Source organism: Perna viridis, chromosome 11 (assembly GCF_037379345.1).
Source record: "Perna viridis isolate PV_CMFRI_1.1 ecotype Kerala chromosome 11, ASM3737934v1, whole genome shotgun sequence".
NCBI classification, from domain to species: domain Eukaryota; kingdom Metazoa; phylum Mollusca; class Bivalvia; order Mytilida; family Mytilidae; genus Perna; species Perna viridis.
Genome location: NC_142455.1, coordinates 13,393,114 through 13,414,751, shown reverse-complemented (window position 1 = coordinate 13,414,751; position 21,638 = coordinate 13,393,114). Strand labels below are relative to the sequence as shown.

The following is a 21,638-nucleotide window of genomic DNA, read 5'->3' as shown; positions in this document are numbered from 1 at the left end:
ATACTGTCATATATTGAAATTGAACATTAAAACTTTATCTTTAGATGAAATGTTCACATCAAAGTTTAATAATATGTTACAAGGATGTTAATGAAAACATTTTACATTTTGCCAATAGAAATAAAATAAAGATTTCCTCCCACAGTACATATCAAACCTTGTTACCCCATGTTAAAATGTCCGCCCCATCATCATTGAATTTTGTTTAAAGATGTATTTAAGTCATTTAGCATCTAAATTTAGATCATCACAATATCTTAGTCATCAAAGTCGTCGATCGGCTTGTGAAAGCCATAACGCAAATGCAAATATAACTTTCAATTACCGTAGCATTTCATCAATGCGAATATATTTTCTTCCCGTATATAAATGAAGTTTTAATTCTTTTTAATTGAATTTTAAAGAAAAAAAACATAGTTACCTCAAGTCATTCTACAAACAAATAACTATTATTTATTATATCAAGCATCGCGTATACGTCCAGCCAACGAGAAAAGATAACAGATAGGTCCGCAAAAATGTGTCAGGAAAGTGAATTCAAAGTGCAAACCGTAATTAATTTAATATTAGAATATGCAGTTCAAGAACGAAAAAAAAATTAAAAATTTTACAGTACCTCGATCCGGTACGTCTAACTACCTTATCCTGCCCTATTCAGCTATCGTTCTTTTTCAATGACAGATGTAAGAAAAATGTAGGAGTGCAATGCTTGGTTGTAGACTTTGCCTAACTCATATTATACAATGAAAATCAATGGAACCATGATAAGAACGATAATAAAAAATAACACAATTCAGGGGAAAAGGCAAAGAAGATAGGACACACACAACATAAACATTAAATGTCTTAAACAACGCTCACCTAGAAACAAATGTAATGATAAACCGAAACCTGTGAGCATGGACCAGGTGCACCGGTAGGGTGGGCGCTCTAATACTATGAATATATTTTGGCATTTCTCTCTTTCATGCATGGAATTTTGTACAAATATTCTGTAATGTTTAAAGTAAAACTACTTGTAAATAATTATTATAATTACGGAAGTGTTATGTTTAATATGACGCTATCGTGTTTTGTTTTCTCACAAAGTCATCGTCCTTTTATTCACGAAAAAATAAATTTCAAGAAAAGGATAATACATACATGTGATTTTTACTTGCATTTGATAATTTGATTGAGTTTAATTAATAAGTAGTACAAATGTATCGTAATGCATCAAGACATATTTCATATTACATATGCATCCTTGCTCAAAGTTTGTTTTTGATAAACTACAAAGATAAATGAGAAATGAAGTACATAGAAAGCATTGCAATTCATTGAAAAAAAACGAGATAAATCCCTAGTGTGAACAAAATTTGGTTGCTTCCTTAGGAAATTTAAAAATCATTTTCTATTTTCTGAGCCATTCATTGTCGATTCCACCAAAATTTTACTTAATGACATACATATGGCCTATATATATTACATTGAACCACAATTCAATTTGTAGTGGGGCAAAATTTACACTGTGCCACCCATATCATAGGACCTGTCTGGTTTTTACGTGGACAGCCTCTCAAAAGTTTATGTTTGTTTTGCACATGTCGTATTTCCGTGTGAAAATAATTTATCTCATTTCTGATATCTGAATATTGCTAGAGGACTTTTGTTTGGCATCAATTGCAAAACGACAAATTGATTAATTAAACTAAATACAAAAATAACAAGTATATATATATATATATATATATATATATATATATATATATCGGAAAATTCCATATGCTGTACACGTGTTTCAAATATATAGGAATATTGAATTGAAAAATAGACATATACATAATAATTACTCAACAAATTTGCAAATTTTGATAAATATGATAATTAGAATTCGATATTTTTCGGCTTCAAACAAGTCTGAATACTGGTTAAAATTATGTTTTCTGTTATTGAATTGAAAGCAAAGATGGACAGCTGATTTGGTTATATTAACAGATCTGATAATGATTATTTACAAACTATTGGTTTATGTTGATTGGCTAATACCTCATTTTGATCAATTTTCGATAGTCCACAAAAGCAAGTAACTATGAAATACCAGTCGCTGTACTCAGAAACTTGGGGCTTTAAATATGGAATGAGGCTTTCATATTTACAATTATTTCCACACAGTATAAAATATGCATGTTGTAATTTTTCTTTCAAAGTCTGAAAGTTGTCTGTTTAGACAAGTATGTGGTTTAAATTATTTGATACTGATAATGCAAGATTCAGAAATTAATAATTTCGACTAATTTTTGACTAACACGTTTCATAGAAGAAATTACAAATGTTATTCTATACAACGTGGGTTGTTTGCGATATACATAATATGATGGGATATGGGATATTGATGTGTTGACGGTATCTTTTATTTGCACTAAGTAATTTCACGTGAAGAAAAAATGCTTTTATTTGTACAGGGAAACCTTCATAAACCGAATCTATTTGAACTTAAATTTCGTTCGGTTTAAACGAGTGTTCGATTTACCAAGGTGTTAACTTCATAAGAACTGTAAGAACGGGACTTAAAATATATGTATGGTGTAGACGGGTTTTCTGATCATTCATGGTTCGGTTTGACAGGTTTCACAATATTTGTATATCCTGGAAGCCCGGGTAATATTTTTGCTGCACAAGTTTCTCTCTCTGGGTCACCAGTTAGGACTTCTGTCTTTTGATTGACTGAGCGAAAATGACGTTAATTTATTTACTTTATACGTTCCAATGTTCAAATTTAAATGTAATACGTTTAAATATTTTTAGCTAAATACTTATATCATCTTCCGATACAAATGCACAATAATTAAGTTAATTTAGATAATTTCATCTTTGTGTTTATTTTATTTCATAACCGGTAATTTACTAATATATTGTGCATATCCATCGGTGTGACATTAGTCTATATTTTTGTGATTCTAGGGTCGCTTATGATATTGACCATGGAACCAGATTAAATATTTGTATGGCAAACACAACCCAGACATCCGGTCTTTATACCTGTGTCGGATATTCTATCTACTCATCTGGTCTTTATATTTATAATTCTGTATTGATTTTGTATTTTCCTGTTTTGACCTTGATTTCAAAAACAAGTGTTCACTGGATGGGTATAGACAAATTACATTTTATATCACACTACCGGGAGAGGCCCGGTCTTGTCGTACTTCAATATGAATTATGTCGATTAATTATTAAACAAAGCGTCTTATGGTTGTCATCCTTTATTTAAAATGATTTTGATGAGGTACATTAATGGATTTTTTGACGTCATAAGGAAATGGCAGATTTTAGATATTGAAGACTTCCGTTGTATTGGCTTCATTAGGTTGGATAGAACATCGGAAGTGTTTAGACATTGTTAATTTCCGTTGTTTGACTCAACATTCGTGATAACAGTTTTACAGCTCATCCTGCTATGTTTTACAGAACCAACTTTTTTATTAGAATTTTAAACTAAATATAAATTCCGTAATTTTTTTTAAGGAAGTCTTTTATGGTATTATGTTATGGAGTAATGTGATAAGCAGCAGGAAATGCTTAAAGATAATTTTGTTTAAATTTTTGTGAACACATAGTTCGTCAAATCAAATGCTGCGATAAGAGGTATTTTGTTATGAATAGTTAAGACCACATCTTTTTGTTTTTTTTTTCTTTTTTTCCCTTTTTTTTTTTGTTTTTTTTTTGTTTTTTTTGTTTTTTTTTGTTTTGTTTTGTTTTTTTTTGTTTTTGTTTTTTTTATTTGTTTTTATTTATTTTACAGTATTGGTTAATAATATTCTTGAATGACGGTGGAAAATCGAATTTTAGGTTTCAGCAATTTTGAGCAAGACCGTATTGAGTTTTTTGCAATTAATGAAAAAAAAAAAGACTTTAATTCATCCGGTCAATATGATTTCAATATTCCATTCAATTTTACTTATATTACATAATTCATGATTTTATAAATCAATTCTGTTCACTATTCATGTTTGTGTTTAGAAATGAAAGGGTAAATACACATAATTTTGAGACTGAATATTTGTTTCATCATTCCAGGATTATACTGTAATATAACATGGGATGGAATATCATGTTGGCCTGCCACGCCTGCTGGAATAGTTGCTGTCAAGCCATGTCCAGATTACATCAATATGTTCCTACCTGAAGGTACGTATAATAATTGCAAAAGGCGGCAAGTCTTTGTACAAATAATGCAGAATGGGAAAAACTTAAAATATGCATGTCAAAAACTAAAAAAATCTGGCAATATACTTTTGATAAAAGAAGTCTTCTGTACTTGAATTGGTTGCTATTTGATCGTTGAATTTATGGATATTGTTTGTATGTTTTCATTGGAATCGTGAAAATGTATCACTGATGCCATTACAACTCATTGCTGTCATGAATTTATCAAATAATATCAAAAACAATTAATCTATCTTTGCATAAACACAGGGAACGTATCTAGGCCAAATGAATACAATAAACCCCGTTTGAGTTAAGGACCTGTTTTATAAAATAACTTCACATGTTACTCTGTCTTGTGTGTCAATTTGAATGTCACAAAATCGATGTCATACCATGCTTTTTGCACTATTAGCTAACACGTCTTTGACAGTTATTACGCTGTATATCATATTCATTGGTGATTCCATATTATAGGACTGTCATAATATTGCATTTTAAGTAAAATGAATTTCAAAACGAAAAACAATCCTATGCCGAAGCGTTCTTGATTGAATTTAGTATTTTGTGGGGTTTTTTTTATCTAAAGACCAAAAATACATAATAGAATATGCAAAACGTTTTAGGACACTTCACAGAAAACCTTCTGAATCAGTATACCCAGAATATGACCAAATCGATATTTTATTTATATGATTCTTGGCCAACTGACTCCTTGATCATAACTACTTCCAGGAAAAAGCATGAAAACAAGTAATAAAAAAATATTCACGTGATAAAATCCAAAATGTAAGAGTTTCGTTCAATATTAAATTATAAAACCTGATAAAAAGATATTTCCACCCCCAGGTGGCAAATGATGAGGGTCTATAAGGTCATATTCTACCTTCTGAAATAATCGTGGAAAATATCATTAATTCGAAAGAAAAAAACTAATAATAATGTCATTTATCTTGTACATTTTTGATTTTACGCATTTTGTAATTTTGAGAAAGGAATGTACACAAAACCCTCTTGAAGGTCAGTCATTGAAGAAAATAGCATTTTTTTGCTCTTTTACAACGTATTCTGTATAGAGACCCGGTATTATTCAAAAACAAAATCATTGAAAATGTAAGTGTGCATTTATTCATTGTTTTAACAGGAAAACTTTTCGAAAATAGGATTTTGTTGTTAATGCTGAAACTCTATTTTAATTTAGTAAAAACAATAAATATCACGCTTAAAAATGCTGAAAAAGTCCAACTTTATCTGTGACCTAGCTAGCTTTCATATGATCAAACACTTGGCGGGCCACCCGTGTATTATGAGTGCATGTACAGTGTACATTCATGCACTAACTTTGAACCACGTCACTGTCCTTCCTTTTTGAATCCAATATTTTTCAATATTTGCTGGTTTAAGTATCTATATAAAAGTACTCACTTTTCTACATTACGATTTACTTTTGCGTTGACTGTAATAAAAATGAGAAGCTATACGCATTAGGAGTTATTGTTTTTAGGGGGATGCTAGGATGAGATTTAAAATAAAAAGTCAGGATTGAAACTTCCCTCCAAGATGTAAAAAGGCAGGGTCTGTCTATTATTGTTCTAACATTATCATTATGTTTTTAAATGTTCTTTATAATAATTAAAAACTAGCAAAATAAAAAGGCAGGATAAAACATTTGATCCTTCCCGTCCCATAAAAATCAAATAATTGCTCCCTTAGTGTATACATTACAAAGGATAATCAAGGGAACAAAGGTAATAGCGGAAATCAAAAGAATGTAATCCAGGGACAAAGACCAGACATGGAAAACAGACATACACAACGAAGAACTTGAAGTAACTAAAATCATACATTCAAAGTAACAAAAGCAATTGAACAACTCGGACTCAACAAAAAACTGGGAGCATGGACCAGGTGCACCGGTAGGGTAAAAACGTGTCATTTGTTACTTTTCTCATTTATATATTTTAAATCTTCGTAAATATTAAATAGGAATTGATGATTTCTGCTAAAAGTAATTATATGTTTGTCAACAACACAGCGGGGATCTGTCTACCTGTCTGTCTGTAATTAACTATTAGAATATAGTCATTCATGCAGTGTTACCATGTATTTGAGGAGGCACGATCAAACATGATTTATATATTTGTCTTTTCTTTCTGCGGAACATTATCTTGATGACACTTAATTTCATACAAGCGTGTTTCTAATCATGTATTTTTTTGTTAAAAAACACTATTTTACTGAACGGGAGACAAAAGTTATTTGTTGCGTATGTGTCAGTATATATAACAAACAGGCAGTGGGTAAAACAAGGTACAAAAAGACCCACAATTTTGATACTTTAATTTGACTATTTGCACCATCAGAATCAAAGAAGACAAACATGATTTTCCATATCGTGCTGGACCACTGAGTTACAATTTCATTGAAATGCACTGGTAATGAACAGGCAAGGACAGAAAAGTATCAAAAACCCCATTTTTTAAACATTATAATGAAAAATTTCTGACCAAAGCCAGAGATGTAGAGATCAAATAATGGTCTTTCAATATTTGAAAAAAACGAAAGCATCCTTGAGAGAAATTATATTGTCAGATCTGTGGGGTTTTGACATGCATGTTTCTGATTTTTCCCAATTCTTACAAACACTAACACTTAAAGCTTTTCAATGTGTAGATGTAAAAGTATAAATTACAGGTATAAGTACGCATAATGATATGTTAAAAAAAATCATTTCACATATCGTTTAAAAACAAAATAGATCCACACTAAAGAGAAGAAAAAAAAATCCGTTCCTGACCAGGTTTTACTAATGATTTCCTAAGGTGTGATTGTTTATTTTCTCTATTCAACAGATTGTACATGCATGTAACTTTATTTCATATTTTTTTTTGAACGAAAATAAATTTTATTTTAAGATTTCATTAGAAACAAAGATAAAACAGTTGATTTAATATTAAAAGTGAAAATATTTTGATTTTACTGAGAGAGATAATTTCATTTCTACTAGTAGGCGCTACAGAGCTTTATGTACCTTCATCCGAATTAGACATATCTGTTATTTCAAAATGTGTTTTAATTTGATAACCTCTCATTCCCTTTTTGTTACAGTTTGTCATATTTAACACGCAAAAAATGAAGATAGCCTTTTTTATAGTTGGACCAAATGTATAATTTGAGGCTTTCATTTGGTCATTTTTTTTACTTTTTTAATGTAACTGGTAATTCACTAAAATTTTTGCCATGGTGTATTCGTTGCCATGTTTCAATGACAACGAAAACGATTAAAATGTTTCATTCACAAATTAAAATAAAAGTTGTAATAATTTATCTACAAAACTCAAGACATTTATTGTCTTAATGTTTTCGTTTACAATGTTAACCATTTTTTCAATGATATATCATATTTACATGAAATGATTGTTATATGATTATTCTGGCATGTGTAATTGCTCTTATCGTTGAAATTAATTAGGTTGCATCGTAAAAACAGGAATAAAGATATCTGCTATCAGAAAGAGCAAAAATAAAAAATAAAATAAATAGGTAACTTAATATGGATTATTCCATTCGATTCATCGTATCATCAAAGAAACTACATGGATTATCAAGTTAAGTGTAGATAATTATTGAAAGAAAGTACAGATTATAGAACATTCAATTACTCTTGGATCTGCTCCAAATGCTATTTATCAGGAGACCTTTGATCTTTTTACCTTAATTATTTTCTTTTAAACTATTAATAAACTATTAATATTTATTTGGTTACGCTGTATCTGATAATATGTCCGTACTCATTTCATTGCCTTGCTTTGTGGCGTCATGCAAACCAGTTTAAATGTCGTTCTGGCGTTAGTGTGGATGTTAGTTTCTTCATTAAATGGGTAGTACTGACGATTGTCATATGTATGCAGAATCACCATATGAAAATAGGAAATGTGATATGATTGTCAATGAGACACCCATCCACCAAAAGCTAAGCAACGAAAAATTAAGCTTGTACAGGTCACCACACGGTCTTCAATCATGGACGAAACCCATACCATAAGGTGAGATGTAAAAGACCCTAAAATAAATGAAATGATACTATTCATAAAAGACAAAAATCGACGTAATCTGTAGAAAAATAGCAATGAACATTAAAAATAACGACAACCTCTTGATTACAGGTTCCTGGCATGGGACAGGCACATAAATATGTGGCTGTGTAAATATGTTTGTGAGCGCAAAACTCTCCAATACCCTTGGACAGTGGTTGGAAAATGCAAATATAAAAACCCGTTGAATTCGAATTTAACTCTTTACATTGATTTGAAGACTTGTACCACGTGAATTTTAGATACCGACATAAGTAAGGGTTTTATATAAAGAGTTTTATATAATCTTTGAAAACACGTTTACTAACTTCAAGTCAGACTCTGTCATGTCATGGTACCAATTGTAGTGGAAATTTGGTTCTAAACGAAAAGGAAATTTCCTATTCGCTAGAATGCAAGATTTGTCAGAATTTACGAACTGATAACTTTTCTCTAAACCACGAAAATTGATTCCCACGAATAAAAGTACTTTCACAGTAAGTAAGTACAATGAAAAATCAGAGGTAATGAAAATGACAACAAATGTTTAACAACCGATATGGTATTAATTGAAATTTATCGGCAGGTTTTGATAAGTAATCAAGGGAACGAAGGTTCTAGTGGTAATCAAAAGAATGTAATCGGGGAACAAAGACCAGACATGGAAAAACAGACATACACAATATTGTGATATTGACGTATTGTCCTCATTAATTTGATTTGTAAAATTCTATCTTATGCAATTGCAATATCGTTTTTTATGGCCCGATTAAGACTTAAAACATAGTAACTGTAGCAGTTTATCATTGCCTAGAAGTACCTCTGTTTATTGGTCTATAATATTGACCATTAATGAAAAGAATTTGAATACAACAAATGGTCGAAAAATTGTATTTTTATCGTAAATTGGATTTTGTGACAGTTACTTCTTTCGTTTTTAATGGGATGTTTGTGACAATAATTTTGTTTTAACAATGAAGTGATGCGTCCTTTGGAAAATATATGAGATAAACATTATAAATTGGCATTGAAAGAGCAAATTACTACATTTCTATAATAGTACGTTTGTAAATAGCTAGATTGCATACTTTCACAGAAAAAGGAGAAACATAATTAAATCTATGCATGTTCTGATCGAGTCAAACATTCTTACTGGGTAACAATATAAAAATAAATCCCAAAGCGTCAGCAGTGGGGTGATTAAAAGTCGTCAAAATACAAAAACAAAATGGCCTAAACGTGATCACATGAACCGCGATCTACATACACAATGGAATGAAACGACTAAAAGATTACACATAAATATTGAAGATAAAGAAACAAGAAATCACACAACAAAGTAAAGCATTAGCAATATGAACTCCCACAACAAACCGGAAGTGACAACAGGTGCTCTGGAAGGATAAGCAAAATGATGTTTACAAACTAAAAAGGTGTAAGTCACTATAAGAATCAGATAGTTTGGAAATTCGGTGTATTTGTGACAGACGTACCATTAGAATCAAGATTAAGGCTGGATATTTCATATCATTCACATAAAACATAGAGACTCTATTGAGTGATATTTTGTTGTGAGATCTGTGTTTTTTTTTCATACATTATTAATAGAATAATTATTTGGACAGAGAGAATAACAGAGTGCTGAAAAACGCCTAGATTTAACGAGTGTGCGGAACCTGTTCCGCGCACGAGTTAAATCTTAATGCGTTTTTGGCACGAGTGATCATATCTTGGTTACTCATGATAACCAATTGATTATCCTATTTATTATATAGATTTCCTGCATTATTCATTGTTATTTTCAACATAAATTTAAATTTTTGTGGACGGCGGATTGATATTCATGTTGTGACGTTATGGCGGGAGAAAGCGCGAGCGTATGAATTATCGAAACAAATTGCACTGGGAACATTCGGTACATCACTGCTGTCAATATAATAGAATCATTTTCCGACCGATTCTTATAAAGGTATCAATTACAAATAGGTATCTCTAATTGAAAATTTAGGTGGACTTAGTAACCGGTGGTTAGCATAATTACGACGTAGTTATAAACGTTACGAGATGAAGACATGAATAACGAATTATTGAATTGCCTCTTGGCTAAAGAAATTGTTTGAAAGAAAGCGTATTTTTTATGTAATAGTGAATTCAATTTTAGAATAACAATGAGCAGAAACATTGTATCTAAGGCTCTTTTCTATATTCAATTATCGTCTTAATATTTGATCAAATGTGAATTAATTTCGACTTACAATGACAGGCAGGACATTTGTTAAACTTTACTATATTGGAAAAGATGAGACCCGCTTTTCCTTACAAAAAATGCCCTTTTTGTAAGCATTTATGTGCCATTAAACAATTTTGACCATTTTATAATTATCATAATAAACTGCACGAAAACTTTGAAATAAATTTAGTATACTCAAAATGTTGTAGATTGGTTTTGTCAACGGAACAAAATGAATATGAACATTGAAGTATTGTGACAATTGAATGCAAGGAGATATTGACTCAAGACTCTGTCACGATCAGTTTTTATAATAAAATTCACATTTTCGTCCGCGTTTTACAATGTGTTGTTTTTAACCTTGCATATTTTATCAGTCCGATTAAGATTGCTGTAGAGGTGTGTTTATTAATCTATAGAAGAAGATATTACTTAGGCAACCCATGTCTATTGATGCAATAATCTATATTCTTAATGTTAAATCTATCTTTTCAGAACAACAGACAATGTTCAAAATTAATCTTTGCTGTTCGATAAAAGATGTTTCAAATCATGAGTATATTACTTTCTTAAAACACTACAAAAGCTAAAAATGTGGAAACAGAACAAATACCTTTCGTAATTTTAAAAGTCAAACAGTATACGAAGTGTTATGACTACAAACAATTTATATTGTTACTAAATGTCTGGGATAAATGTTCAAAATCGATAGTAAGGTACAATTATGGAAATGGTCACTTATTATTATGCAACTTTGTTCCGAACGACAGGAAGTCCATTTGTTTGGTCCCTTGAGGAAATATGTGAAAACTTGAAGACTATATCTCATCCTTATATCATCAATTTAATTGCCAATGACAATAAGGAAATGACATTGCTAATTGATACGTCACTTCAATAGATAAAAAAAACATTATTTAGCCTTTAAGCGAATGACAACAAAAGTGTGAAATAATTTTCTGGTTCAGGCGCCCGAATGATTTCTTATTTCGTCATTGCTTGAAGACAATTTTAGCTTTAGTTGCGTTTGCTTTACGAGTTATCTCTTAAAGTTATACTGGTATATAGCGAGAATAAACAGTTGAATATGCATTTATAAGTATTTGTTTTAATTTGTGTATGTGTTATGTTCTTGTAATGTGTGGGGGGAAGGGGTTGGGGTGGAGGTTAAATCTTTCGTTTGTTTCTTTTAAAAATTAAATTCTACTAACGGCTTGTATGTCTTGTCACATGGCCACGCAAGTTTACGAGAATGGGCCCCTAACTCCCATTCACATGCATAGGTAACGGTTTTTTTAAAATTAAAAACAAAAACCGTAACAAAAACCTTTTAATATTTAAGAAATATTTTTAAATGATATTGCTGTTGCCTGTTTATTTTTGTCCTTCGTTATGTTCTGGTGTACTCTGTTTTATGTGTTTTGTTGAAATGGGATTTACCTGTGCCTTTAGATTGTAAGCATTCGATATAGCACTTCAAATGCAGTAGTTATTTAGATATGCCCCTATTATTTATTCGCTAAAATGGACTGATCGGGTGATAAAATCCTCTGGTTACAAGACATATCAAAAAGTTATGTACAAAATACCCTAACTTGTGAAACCGTTTTGAGAAAGATGAGTTAATTCTTTCCTTTTTGCCAATCTTATTGATGTATTTTGTTGTTAATCAGGCACCAAAGAGATTCCACTTTATTCTTCAATCACGAATTTACACAATCGACAATGTTACGACTTCCTGGCTACAAGTTGATATCTAATATGTTTAGTCTTTATTGTGATCTCTCAGATTGACTAAAATGTTTAAACTATTGAATCACAAAAATCTAGGTTTTTTTCCCAGTTGGTAAAAAATTTAGACTTATATTGTTACCAATCCGAGATTGTCCCTTTCATATAAAACGATTTGTATATCGGAGGTACAAAGGTACTTAAAATGATCATCAAATTGACAATTGGAATGTGGTTCACGGTGAAACCCATCCCACCCACCATCCTCCAAAAACTAGTTTACATTCCTGAGTTTTCACAAGTTGGAATTTCAAAGATATAGAAAGCAAACATAATGGACGTCCAAGTCTTTCGGAAACACCTCAATTTATAAATACCAATCTTTTTCCCTCTTTTACATACTCAGACATGACAGATAATTATTTCCGGTATGACACAAACACATTTTTGTATTGTTAGGAATAGACAAATTTTGGCATTCATCAAAGAAGTATGTCTGTAATAATAGGGTTGAGGCAAAATATCAATACACACGTTGTTGAAATGATTGATATGGATGTTGTATCAATCGTTGGTTATTTGAACAATTTCGTTTAGCTTGGACTGGTCGGTATTGTTGAATCAATACGTTTAAGAACATTATCGGCTCAGCGTTTATTACGGACATGTCTTTATTAAAGGATAATTAAAAGAAATCTTTTAATGATCCTTTAATGTAACTATTTCGACATTTGTTCAGAGGTTATACTCATTGGAACTCGTGTGCAGCATATCGAAAATGATTGGTATTTTTGTATTTAAAAAGCAATTGTATTCACTTTAAATGCAGTCATATGATTCTAACATTAATGTTCCTCCGACTTAATAGGCTGTGAGACAACTTTCGTTTTTATTTTATGGACTATTTCGTTATATTCTGTAGAAAAAAACGTATACCTTATTCATCAGTAAATCGATTATTAAAGAAATAAATGATAAACTGATCTCTTCTTGATAGTGTTTTTATCATTGTTAAACTCGTTACATTACACGTGATCAAGTTAGGCACAAAAAGTGATGTTCGTTGCTTGTATAATTGCGGCGATTTCCAAATTTCTGATTTTACCTTCTATATGGCAATGCGTTAAATGAACTTTTTGTTTTGACTCTTCCTTTTGAATATCATTTAGAGTTTATCAGTTCGGTAATTTCGTTATTGTCCTTCATTTTACAGTAATGCGTTTGTGTTGTAATTGAGAGTTTGTTAATGGTATTTTCTATAATTCGTAGGCAAAAATGTGGACAAACAGCGTTTACTAATTGACATAGAATCAAAAGTGCATAAATGCCTGAGAGTCAAGTTTTAGTGTGTAAACCCTAAACTCGAATTGACATAACTAGTTTAGCTACGATAAGGGATAGCATTGAGATAAACATGACACAACATTAGATAGAACATTAGGCGAATAAGACAAAAAGGATGGTTTGTCTGAGCACATCACAAAGTACTGTGAAAATTCATTCAAGGTCACTTTGACAATCGGCGAGTTACGAATTATTGACATTATTATTGTTATTATTGGAAACAAAAATCTGTACGAGAATTCCAATCACTACTTAAGAATTATTGTTGTAACTAAAGGGACTTATTTGTATTGTACTATGCTACGACATACATAACAGTGTAACATCGGTAAATCGTGCTATCAAGCCGATGTTTTGTTCCGGTTTTTGAAAATGTGATTAAATATTTTTATCTTTTTCTTGTCTTGTATAAGGTATTTTGAAATGGATATTCAAGGACATATTTGTCCGTGCGTATACAACTAATCATACAGAAACCCAACTCATGCAAAACATTTTCCGGAGTAAAGGTATAATTTATATTATTTCCAAATATTGTTTTAAGTTATTGAGTATCCTAGGAGGTTTTGATTCAACGTAGACTTCTTACGTAAATAATAGTTTCAATCATTTTGTCTTTTATTGAGTTATTTCCGGTAGAACTAAACAATGCACTGGGACTTTATTCAAACAGTTGTGATAATCAAGACTGTCGAGACAACATTTGACATTTTGTATTATAATATGAATTTCAACATAAGGAGTAATTACGTAATTTGTCTAGTGGGGATGGTCTCATACAATGCACGGAAGCCAGTATCTCTTCTTCGAAACTATTTGAATAATAGATTTTGTAACTAATGATAAGTAAGCAGGCAATTTTTTTAATGCCATTATGGTATATCGAAACAACGACAACAAACAGCATGCTATTGACATTAGTCGAAGGATTAGTTTGATATAGACATGAATATAAGCTATAACAGACGTTGCAAAATTGCCAATTAAGTACTTTTCTCTGTAAGAATCAGGCATTTTGAATCATGGTGAAAAAAAAAACAATACAAGTCTTTCCATAAAATCATATTCAATATGATATCTGAAATGCAGAAATAACATGCATTTCGTTTTTAAGGATAAATAATTCGAGATACAAATTAAAGGAAAATACATTCCATCATCAAAGGGAATTTACTCACTTTTCCCTAATCTTTATATTGTAATTTTGTACCTGCTTTTCTACAACCTCTGACACTTCTAAGACGAACCAACTGTCGAAGCATCTTCAATTGGGTCAAATTTTTTTTTTTTTTTTTTTTTTTTTTTTTTTTATGAAAATATCATGATTTATTATTTTTCTTCAAATTTGCCTCATTTTGAAAGATTGCAGCACTTTAAACATAGTCTGAACCTAATTGTACACAATAGTCTGTATGAATAATTTGTCATGAAATAATTGTACAATCTGTCTCGTTTCTCCATTAATACAGGCCTATTTTTTTTTCTCTCATCGCAGGATGTAGGTGGAAAAAGCAGACATGAAAGAAATTAATTTCTCAAATCTCTACTAATGGACCAGTTCAAATGACACCCATCTGTTATAAGTCTATTAATTATACAGCTATTCTATTATTATCAAGTCCGTATTACAATCTTCTGATGGTCTTTTTCAAAGACACCCAAGATGATTTTTGTATTGGTAATTTTTAACTGGTATGACCGACGAGTTAGTGTGTCTGTTAACATGAGTAGGTCATACTGTTGTTCTGTTAAGATAATTGTTTGAGCCGACCTATGGAGGTTTATTCCACATACGCATACATCTTGAAATTAAAAACTCTGAAAAGTAAAATCATTTTCTTGTATTCTATGAATATTTTATAAACAATTTCCGTATTTCATGTATTACTTATTAAAACAAAAAATGTCCTATCAAATATCTTCTGTAGATGTGCCTTTATAAACCGTATATGTAACAATAAAGTTGTTTAAGTATTATCATTATAAACATAACAACTATCGTGTTACGTAGCACTCCACATAAGAATTATGCAAAATATGATTCATGGTCGGGAAGCCTACGTATTTTTATTTTTGATATTTTGTTTAAAATGTCATAGTTAACAGAAAGCAACATATGGTTTTTCATATAACCCATGTTCATAGGAGATAAAAATTATATAGAATTCACTGTAGATTTCAAAATTAAGGGAGACAACTCTGTAAATGACATTCAAATACAATAAAATCTACTGGATTTTCAATGTTGATTATCTCCTAAGAGCCGGCAGATATGAATGGATAATTACACATCTCACAATGTAGACCCATAAAACAACTTAATTATAAAAATAAAAATATGTAGCCTTTTTGGGGTGTACCACATTCTTCAGATTTTGCATGATTCTTACGAAGACAGCTACTTAAATTGAATTACATTGTGTACCAGTATATATGTACAAAGTCTAAAATATATATGATATGAGGAATGCAACAGTTTTGAATACGAGCGATATTGCAATCAAATATAATTTCTTTTCTAAAGTAAAGCGTTTAAAATCCTTAATAAGTTCGATCCAGGTTTGAGTTAGGTTTTCGTTCATATGGCAATATGGATCTAGGAAGAACTAGTCCTCATGAAGTTTTGTATTGACTACGGGCTCGATTTCAAAAAGTCTGTAGTGTAAAACGGACAAAGTAATGACGTCGTACCACGGATAATGGTAATTTGACGTTTATACTCGATCTTAACTGACAACTTTCTGTTAAACTGCCCTTTGTTACTTATTGAATAACGTGAATCTTAATTTTTGTCAACAAGATCTCCCCGCTATGACGTTGACTACATTTTGAAAAAAAAATCAATTACGTCTTATAAGCATTTTTTGAAAAAATAATCTAAGTTCTACACATAAAAATGATGGCTTTGCTTCCATATAAATTTATTTTAAAACTGTTTTACGAATCGGTAGTCTTAATGAATTTAATATAACAGTTTCTTTCATATTAGCACAATTAAACGGTTCTTCTTGTATACAGAAGAATCTTTGTAAGACATTGTTTTTCTAATTGACAAAAATTCAAAATAAATATAAACTGTAAACTGGGAAATTTTTCACACCGTCTTTCACAGCGATCAATCTTTCTTATTGCAGCTTTAATTTCGCGATCTTTCTCCAAATTAAACAATAATGTTTTTGTTTTTTTTTTTTTTTTTTCAAAAAATATTCACCAACATCTTTTTAAGCATTACATATCTTAAATAGCGAATATGAAAAGGCCGTGAAAATTTTATGTTTGAAAGAAGGTAGAAATTAAGCTAGAGAGGACTGTTGATAAATGTGTTACTTATCAAAATATGGAACACGTCCCATATGTAGTAGAAATGGTAGGATTTGTCTCCTGGTCAAGTCGTTCAATTTGTTAAAGTTCCGTTTTTACCATGTTAATGTCAGCACATCACTTCTGGTCAGACAAAAATCAGACACTCTGTGGTTCAAGGTCATAGGTTACAATCTTGTAGATAAGAATAATAAGAATTTCGACACGTTAAGATTTGTTATCAATGTGAAAATGGTTTATACGAATATTCAGTGTATGGATGACTTTTGTAATAAAGTTTCAGCAGAAATTTTATTTTAGTAAAAATTGTCTAATACATTGTATCACAGTTTTCTACGAACTGACACGATTTAATAAATGTGCCTAGAATTCGAATAGACAGTGTATTAGTACTTTTTCTAATTATATTTAGTAAAACTTGTTCAAGCATAATTTAAACAGTTTAATCAATAATTGAATTATCTGTAAGTATGGATGTGTATCAGAACCATGCAGGGGGTTGTCAAAAAAAAAAAAAAAAAAAAAAAAAAAAAAAAAAGCATATTTTAATTCAGTTTTGGGTTGAGATAAGCACATAGATAAGAACATAAAACTGTTCGTGTTAGAAATCAATTTTCTCATAGGAGATACAAATTGTGCACTCCCTAAAGGAAGACAACTCTTACAATCATTGTCGAAAGTTTATAAGAATATTAATACTTGTATATAAACATCTCTTTTGACTCAATTATTTTTAAAAACCTGAATCATATTTTTTTTTACGGAACAATAAGCGTGATGTATTCGGGACAAAAAAGGCTTAGATTTTTTAATTAACGAGGTAGACCTAGGATAAGGGCCACAACTCTTAAAAATCATTGGATCATATGTATTCAGCATTTTACATCAATATTATAAAAACATCTATTTAACTTGGATTGATTTTATTCTGCTTCAAAAGAAAGCTTTAGAGGCCCAGGTGAAATTGAATATCATACAAACATATCACTGATTTTAAGAGTTATATCCCTTATCATAGGTCTACCTCCTTAATTCACTGCTGTTATGGGACTTGCCTGATTTTAAGAAACGACCGTACAATAACATATTATCTAATTTATATTTTAGAGAATGTGACGAGAAGATGTAATGCTGACGGAACATGGTTTGTCAAAGAGGACACCAACAAGAGCTGGTCTGATTATACTAACTGTGTTATGAATGGTTCAGACAGAAATCCTGCTAACGCCAATGTACCTAACATCATTAAGGTACTTTTGATGATAAGTATCTTGTTTCGTGAAGAGTTGAGTAAAAATGTAGGTCAGAAAGAAATATTTCTAATATCAATGTACCTAATACAATTAATTATGTAACGTTACTGGTCATGTAACGTTGGTAACTAAAGTCTTGTTTGTGAAGATAAAAGTTACAAGAGAACCAAGATTCGAGCGGAAATCAACAAAACATACTCTAAGGATAAAGACTACACAAGGTAAAAAGACACAAACAAAAAAAAAAACATAAAATAACTACGATATCACGCACAGAGAGACGAAAGTGAACGAGCAACCTTGACTCCACTAGAAAATGAAAGCATTGGATTAAATGAACTGGTTAGTTACGCGTCATCTTCATTTCTACCCGCCGAGTTGCTCATAAAATTAAGGAAAGTATTCGTTTCGGATAGAATGGATAGAATCAGAATTATTTCTGGCACTGTCTACTATATCTACTGTAAATTTCCTTATTTGCGTGTTTCTTATAGGACTTTATTCGGTTTTAAACGCATTGAAACTGTCATTAAGGGCTTTCAGATGGTGTCTGGTTAACAAAGGTTTCCAGTTGAGCAATGATTCAGTTTAGGTGATTTTCACTACATTATATTATTTTCTTTTGATAATTGCTTTAGATTTATCATTAAATAACACAATTGTTACCAAACATATTTTTCAGGATCACATGGACAATTTGACTATCATGGTACACACGGGTTATGGACTGTCATTGGCCTCACTTGTAGTGGCTGTGCTTATAATGTTGTATTTCAAGTAAGTTTTATTCCAAATTGTACATTCACAATCTGACATACTCAGTTTTTCTCGTAACACAGGAGAAAAATCTCGGATGCACTGTAGATAATTCTTGTCCATTTAATCAACATATATGCCAGTGACTAACTACATATCTGCATGCAACGATACAATGCACCATTTGTTTTTACACTGAATTTCCAATATCAACATGATCAAAAGTACAAAATACAAAATCCACGGACAATATTTGCTAATTTGCTGTATTCAAATAAACAATATCAAATTTAACATTTAGACTGATAATTTATATCGAAAGATTTCATTCGATTTAAATTACTAATTTGAAACTAATATACATTGTTATCTTCCAGAAAACTTCATTGTCCTAGAAATACAATACACCTTAATTTATTCCTGTCATTCATACTGAGGGCTTTGTTATCCTTTATCAAATATGGGTTGTTTATAGAGGGCGTTGGATTTACCCAAGATGTGGATTTCAATGATAAGGGTGAAATTTTCTTCATCGAGGAAGGATCGGTAAGAAATATTCATTAGATGATCAGTGTACATGTACGGATGTTTTTAAGGTGCATTTATTGTTCGGAGTTGTCGTTGTTTAATCGGTTGATTTATTAAATACACATCATCAAATTCATTAATTGGTTTTATTAAAAATTAAATATTGTTATAACAAATTAAATATTGTATCGAACGATCGCCTGAATATAGCTGAAATGTTGCTGCTCGGGCGTTAAACCCCAACAATCAATCATGTATCGAACGATCATGATTGTACATGTAACAAATTAATATAAAGGTATGCAGTGTCATCAACCAGTCGCCCTTTTCACACAAAAATCGTAAGAGTAAAATTAGTCGTAAGTTGTGACGTCACAATACTTAACTCTATTATGACATCATAACTTACGACTAATTTTACACTTAATTTGAAACGATCTGTGAATTTTGTTTTAAATAGCATACAAAATAAACCTTTCCTCTTTCGTCTACTCCGGACTTGACTTTTTATGAGCAACTCGGTGGGTGATTCTAGAAAAGCAGAGGACGCTTACCCTATCGGTCCACCTGGTCCATGCTCCCAGTTGTCCGAAAATTCAAAGTAGATGTTTTCATGATCATTTTCTGTTAAATGGTGGTCACATATCCTTTAATAATAATATTAACTGGTTCTATGTATATTATCGAGTTTTTAAAAAAAGAAATCAAGTACAAATATTATGTTGATGTACAAATTCTTTATATATACTTGATGTTTCTTTTTTTTTTTACAGCATTGGGAATGTCGTCTTTTTATGACTATTGTTAACTATAGTATAGCCGCTAGTTATGCTTGGATCTGCGTTGAAGCTCTATATCTACAAGCACTAATATCGGTAGCTGTCTTTACTGAAAAGAAGCATCTACATGTGTACATGTTACTAGGTTGGAGTACGTATACCATTTTCTAAGACTAAGACTAAGATTTTCTCGGGTTTCAGTATAACATAAAACATGAGCTCTATAGAGCTTTTAGCCGACATATATATATATATATATATATATATAGGAGCAACATGGATATGTAACACAATGGTTTGAAAATATTAATACATTATCAGAAAATCTAAAGTTATTTAAAAGTCAATTAAAGCTGAACAGCTGATACATGATGACATATTTATCTATTCTTGTTCTCTTTTCATCGCAGTAGAGTGATAAGTAACAGCTTTTTAGAATGTAAAAAATACATTGTTTCATATTTCACGTTATATAATCGTTTTTTCAATTTCATTTTTAGCGTTGCCCTTGAGTTTTATGATACCATGGGTGGCCACCAGATCAACCGTTGCAAACAGATAGTAAGTGAGACTAAGAGAAAAATAAACACAAAATATTGCTGTTATTTTACATATTTTCTGTCTTATCTACTGTCAACTAGTTTATTTTGGCGTTTCAAGATTCCATTAAGTTTTTGCGCTGTTCAACTTTCATACTTTTGCAAACATGATTTAACGAATAAAAAAGATTTTTACACGATAATCTTTGTTTGCTTTTTTATATTTATTTATGTATTTATTTTTTTATATTTTTATTATCATTATTATTATTTTTATTTAATTCATTTTTTATTCTTGCTTCCAAAACATGGATACCGTAAAAATGCTTGTGAATAAAAGTTTGCAGATCTTGAATTTTATACGTAAATATTTTGGTCATGAAGTTAAGAAATAAGCGAAACAAGCTGCTCTCATTCTACATGTATACCACAGAAATGTTTTGCAAAGCCATTAAGTAGTACTCTAGCTAAGAATCATGCAAAATGTGATTCATGGGTGAAAAGCCTACATATTTTCATTTTGATATTTTGTTTGAAATGTCATAGTAAACAGAAATTAATATTCGGTTTTTCATATAAACCATGCTCTTAAGAGATATAAATTATACAGAATGCACTATAGATTTCAAAATTAAGGGAGATAACTTTGTAAATGACACTCAAATACAATAGAATCTATGAGATTTTCAATGTTGGTTATATCCTAAGAGCAGGCAGAAGTGAATGAATAATTACACATTTCATAATATAGACCCATAAATCAACTTCATATCAAAAATAAAAATATGCAGCCTTTTTTTAAGGTGTATGACATTTTACAGAATTTGCATGATTCTTACAAAGACAACTACTTAATTCTTATTTGAATTTGAAATATAGGTTCTGCTTATTTTCGG

At 30.7% G+C, this 21,638-nt stretch overlaps 1 protein-coding gene across 3 annotated transcripts in view; it reads left to right on the top strand.

Moving 5' to 3' along the window:
- The window catches only part of LOC148603060 (secretin receptor-like), a 135,801-nt gene that overhangs the window by 101,035 nt on the left and 13,128 nt on the right, over positions 1 to 21,638 (top strand). For all 3 annotated transcript variants that reach the window (XM_088551772.1, XM_088551774.1, XM_088551773.1), the window contains 6 exons: positions 4,060 to 4,170; positions 17,995 to 18,137; positions 18,823 to 18,917; positions 19,274 to 19,442; positions 20,198 to 20,354; positions 20,704 to 20,764. In XM_088551772.1, the coding sequence (XP_088407898.1) occupies positions 4,060 to 4,170; positions 17,995 to 18,137; positions 18,823 to 18,917; positions 19,274 to 19,442; positions 20,198 to 20,354; positions 20,704 to 20,764 (736 nt within the window). The remainder of the gene's footprint in view (positions 1 to 4,059; positions 4,171 to 17,994; positions 18,138 to 18,822; positions 18,918 to 19,273; positions 19,443 to 20,197; positions 20,355 to 20,703; positions 20,765 to 21,638) is intronic.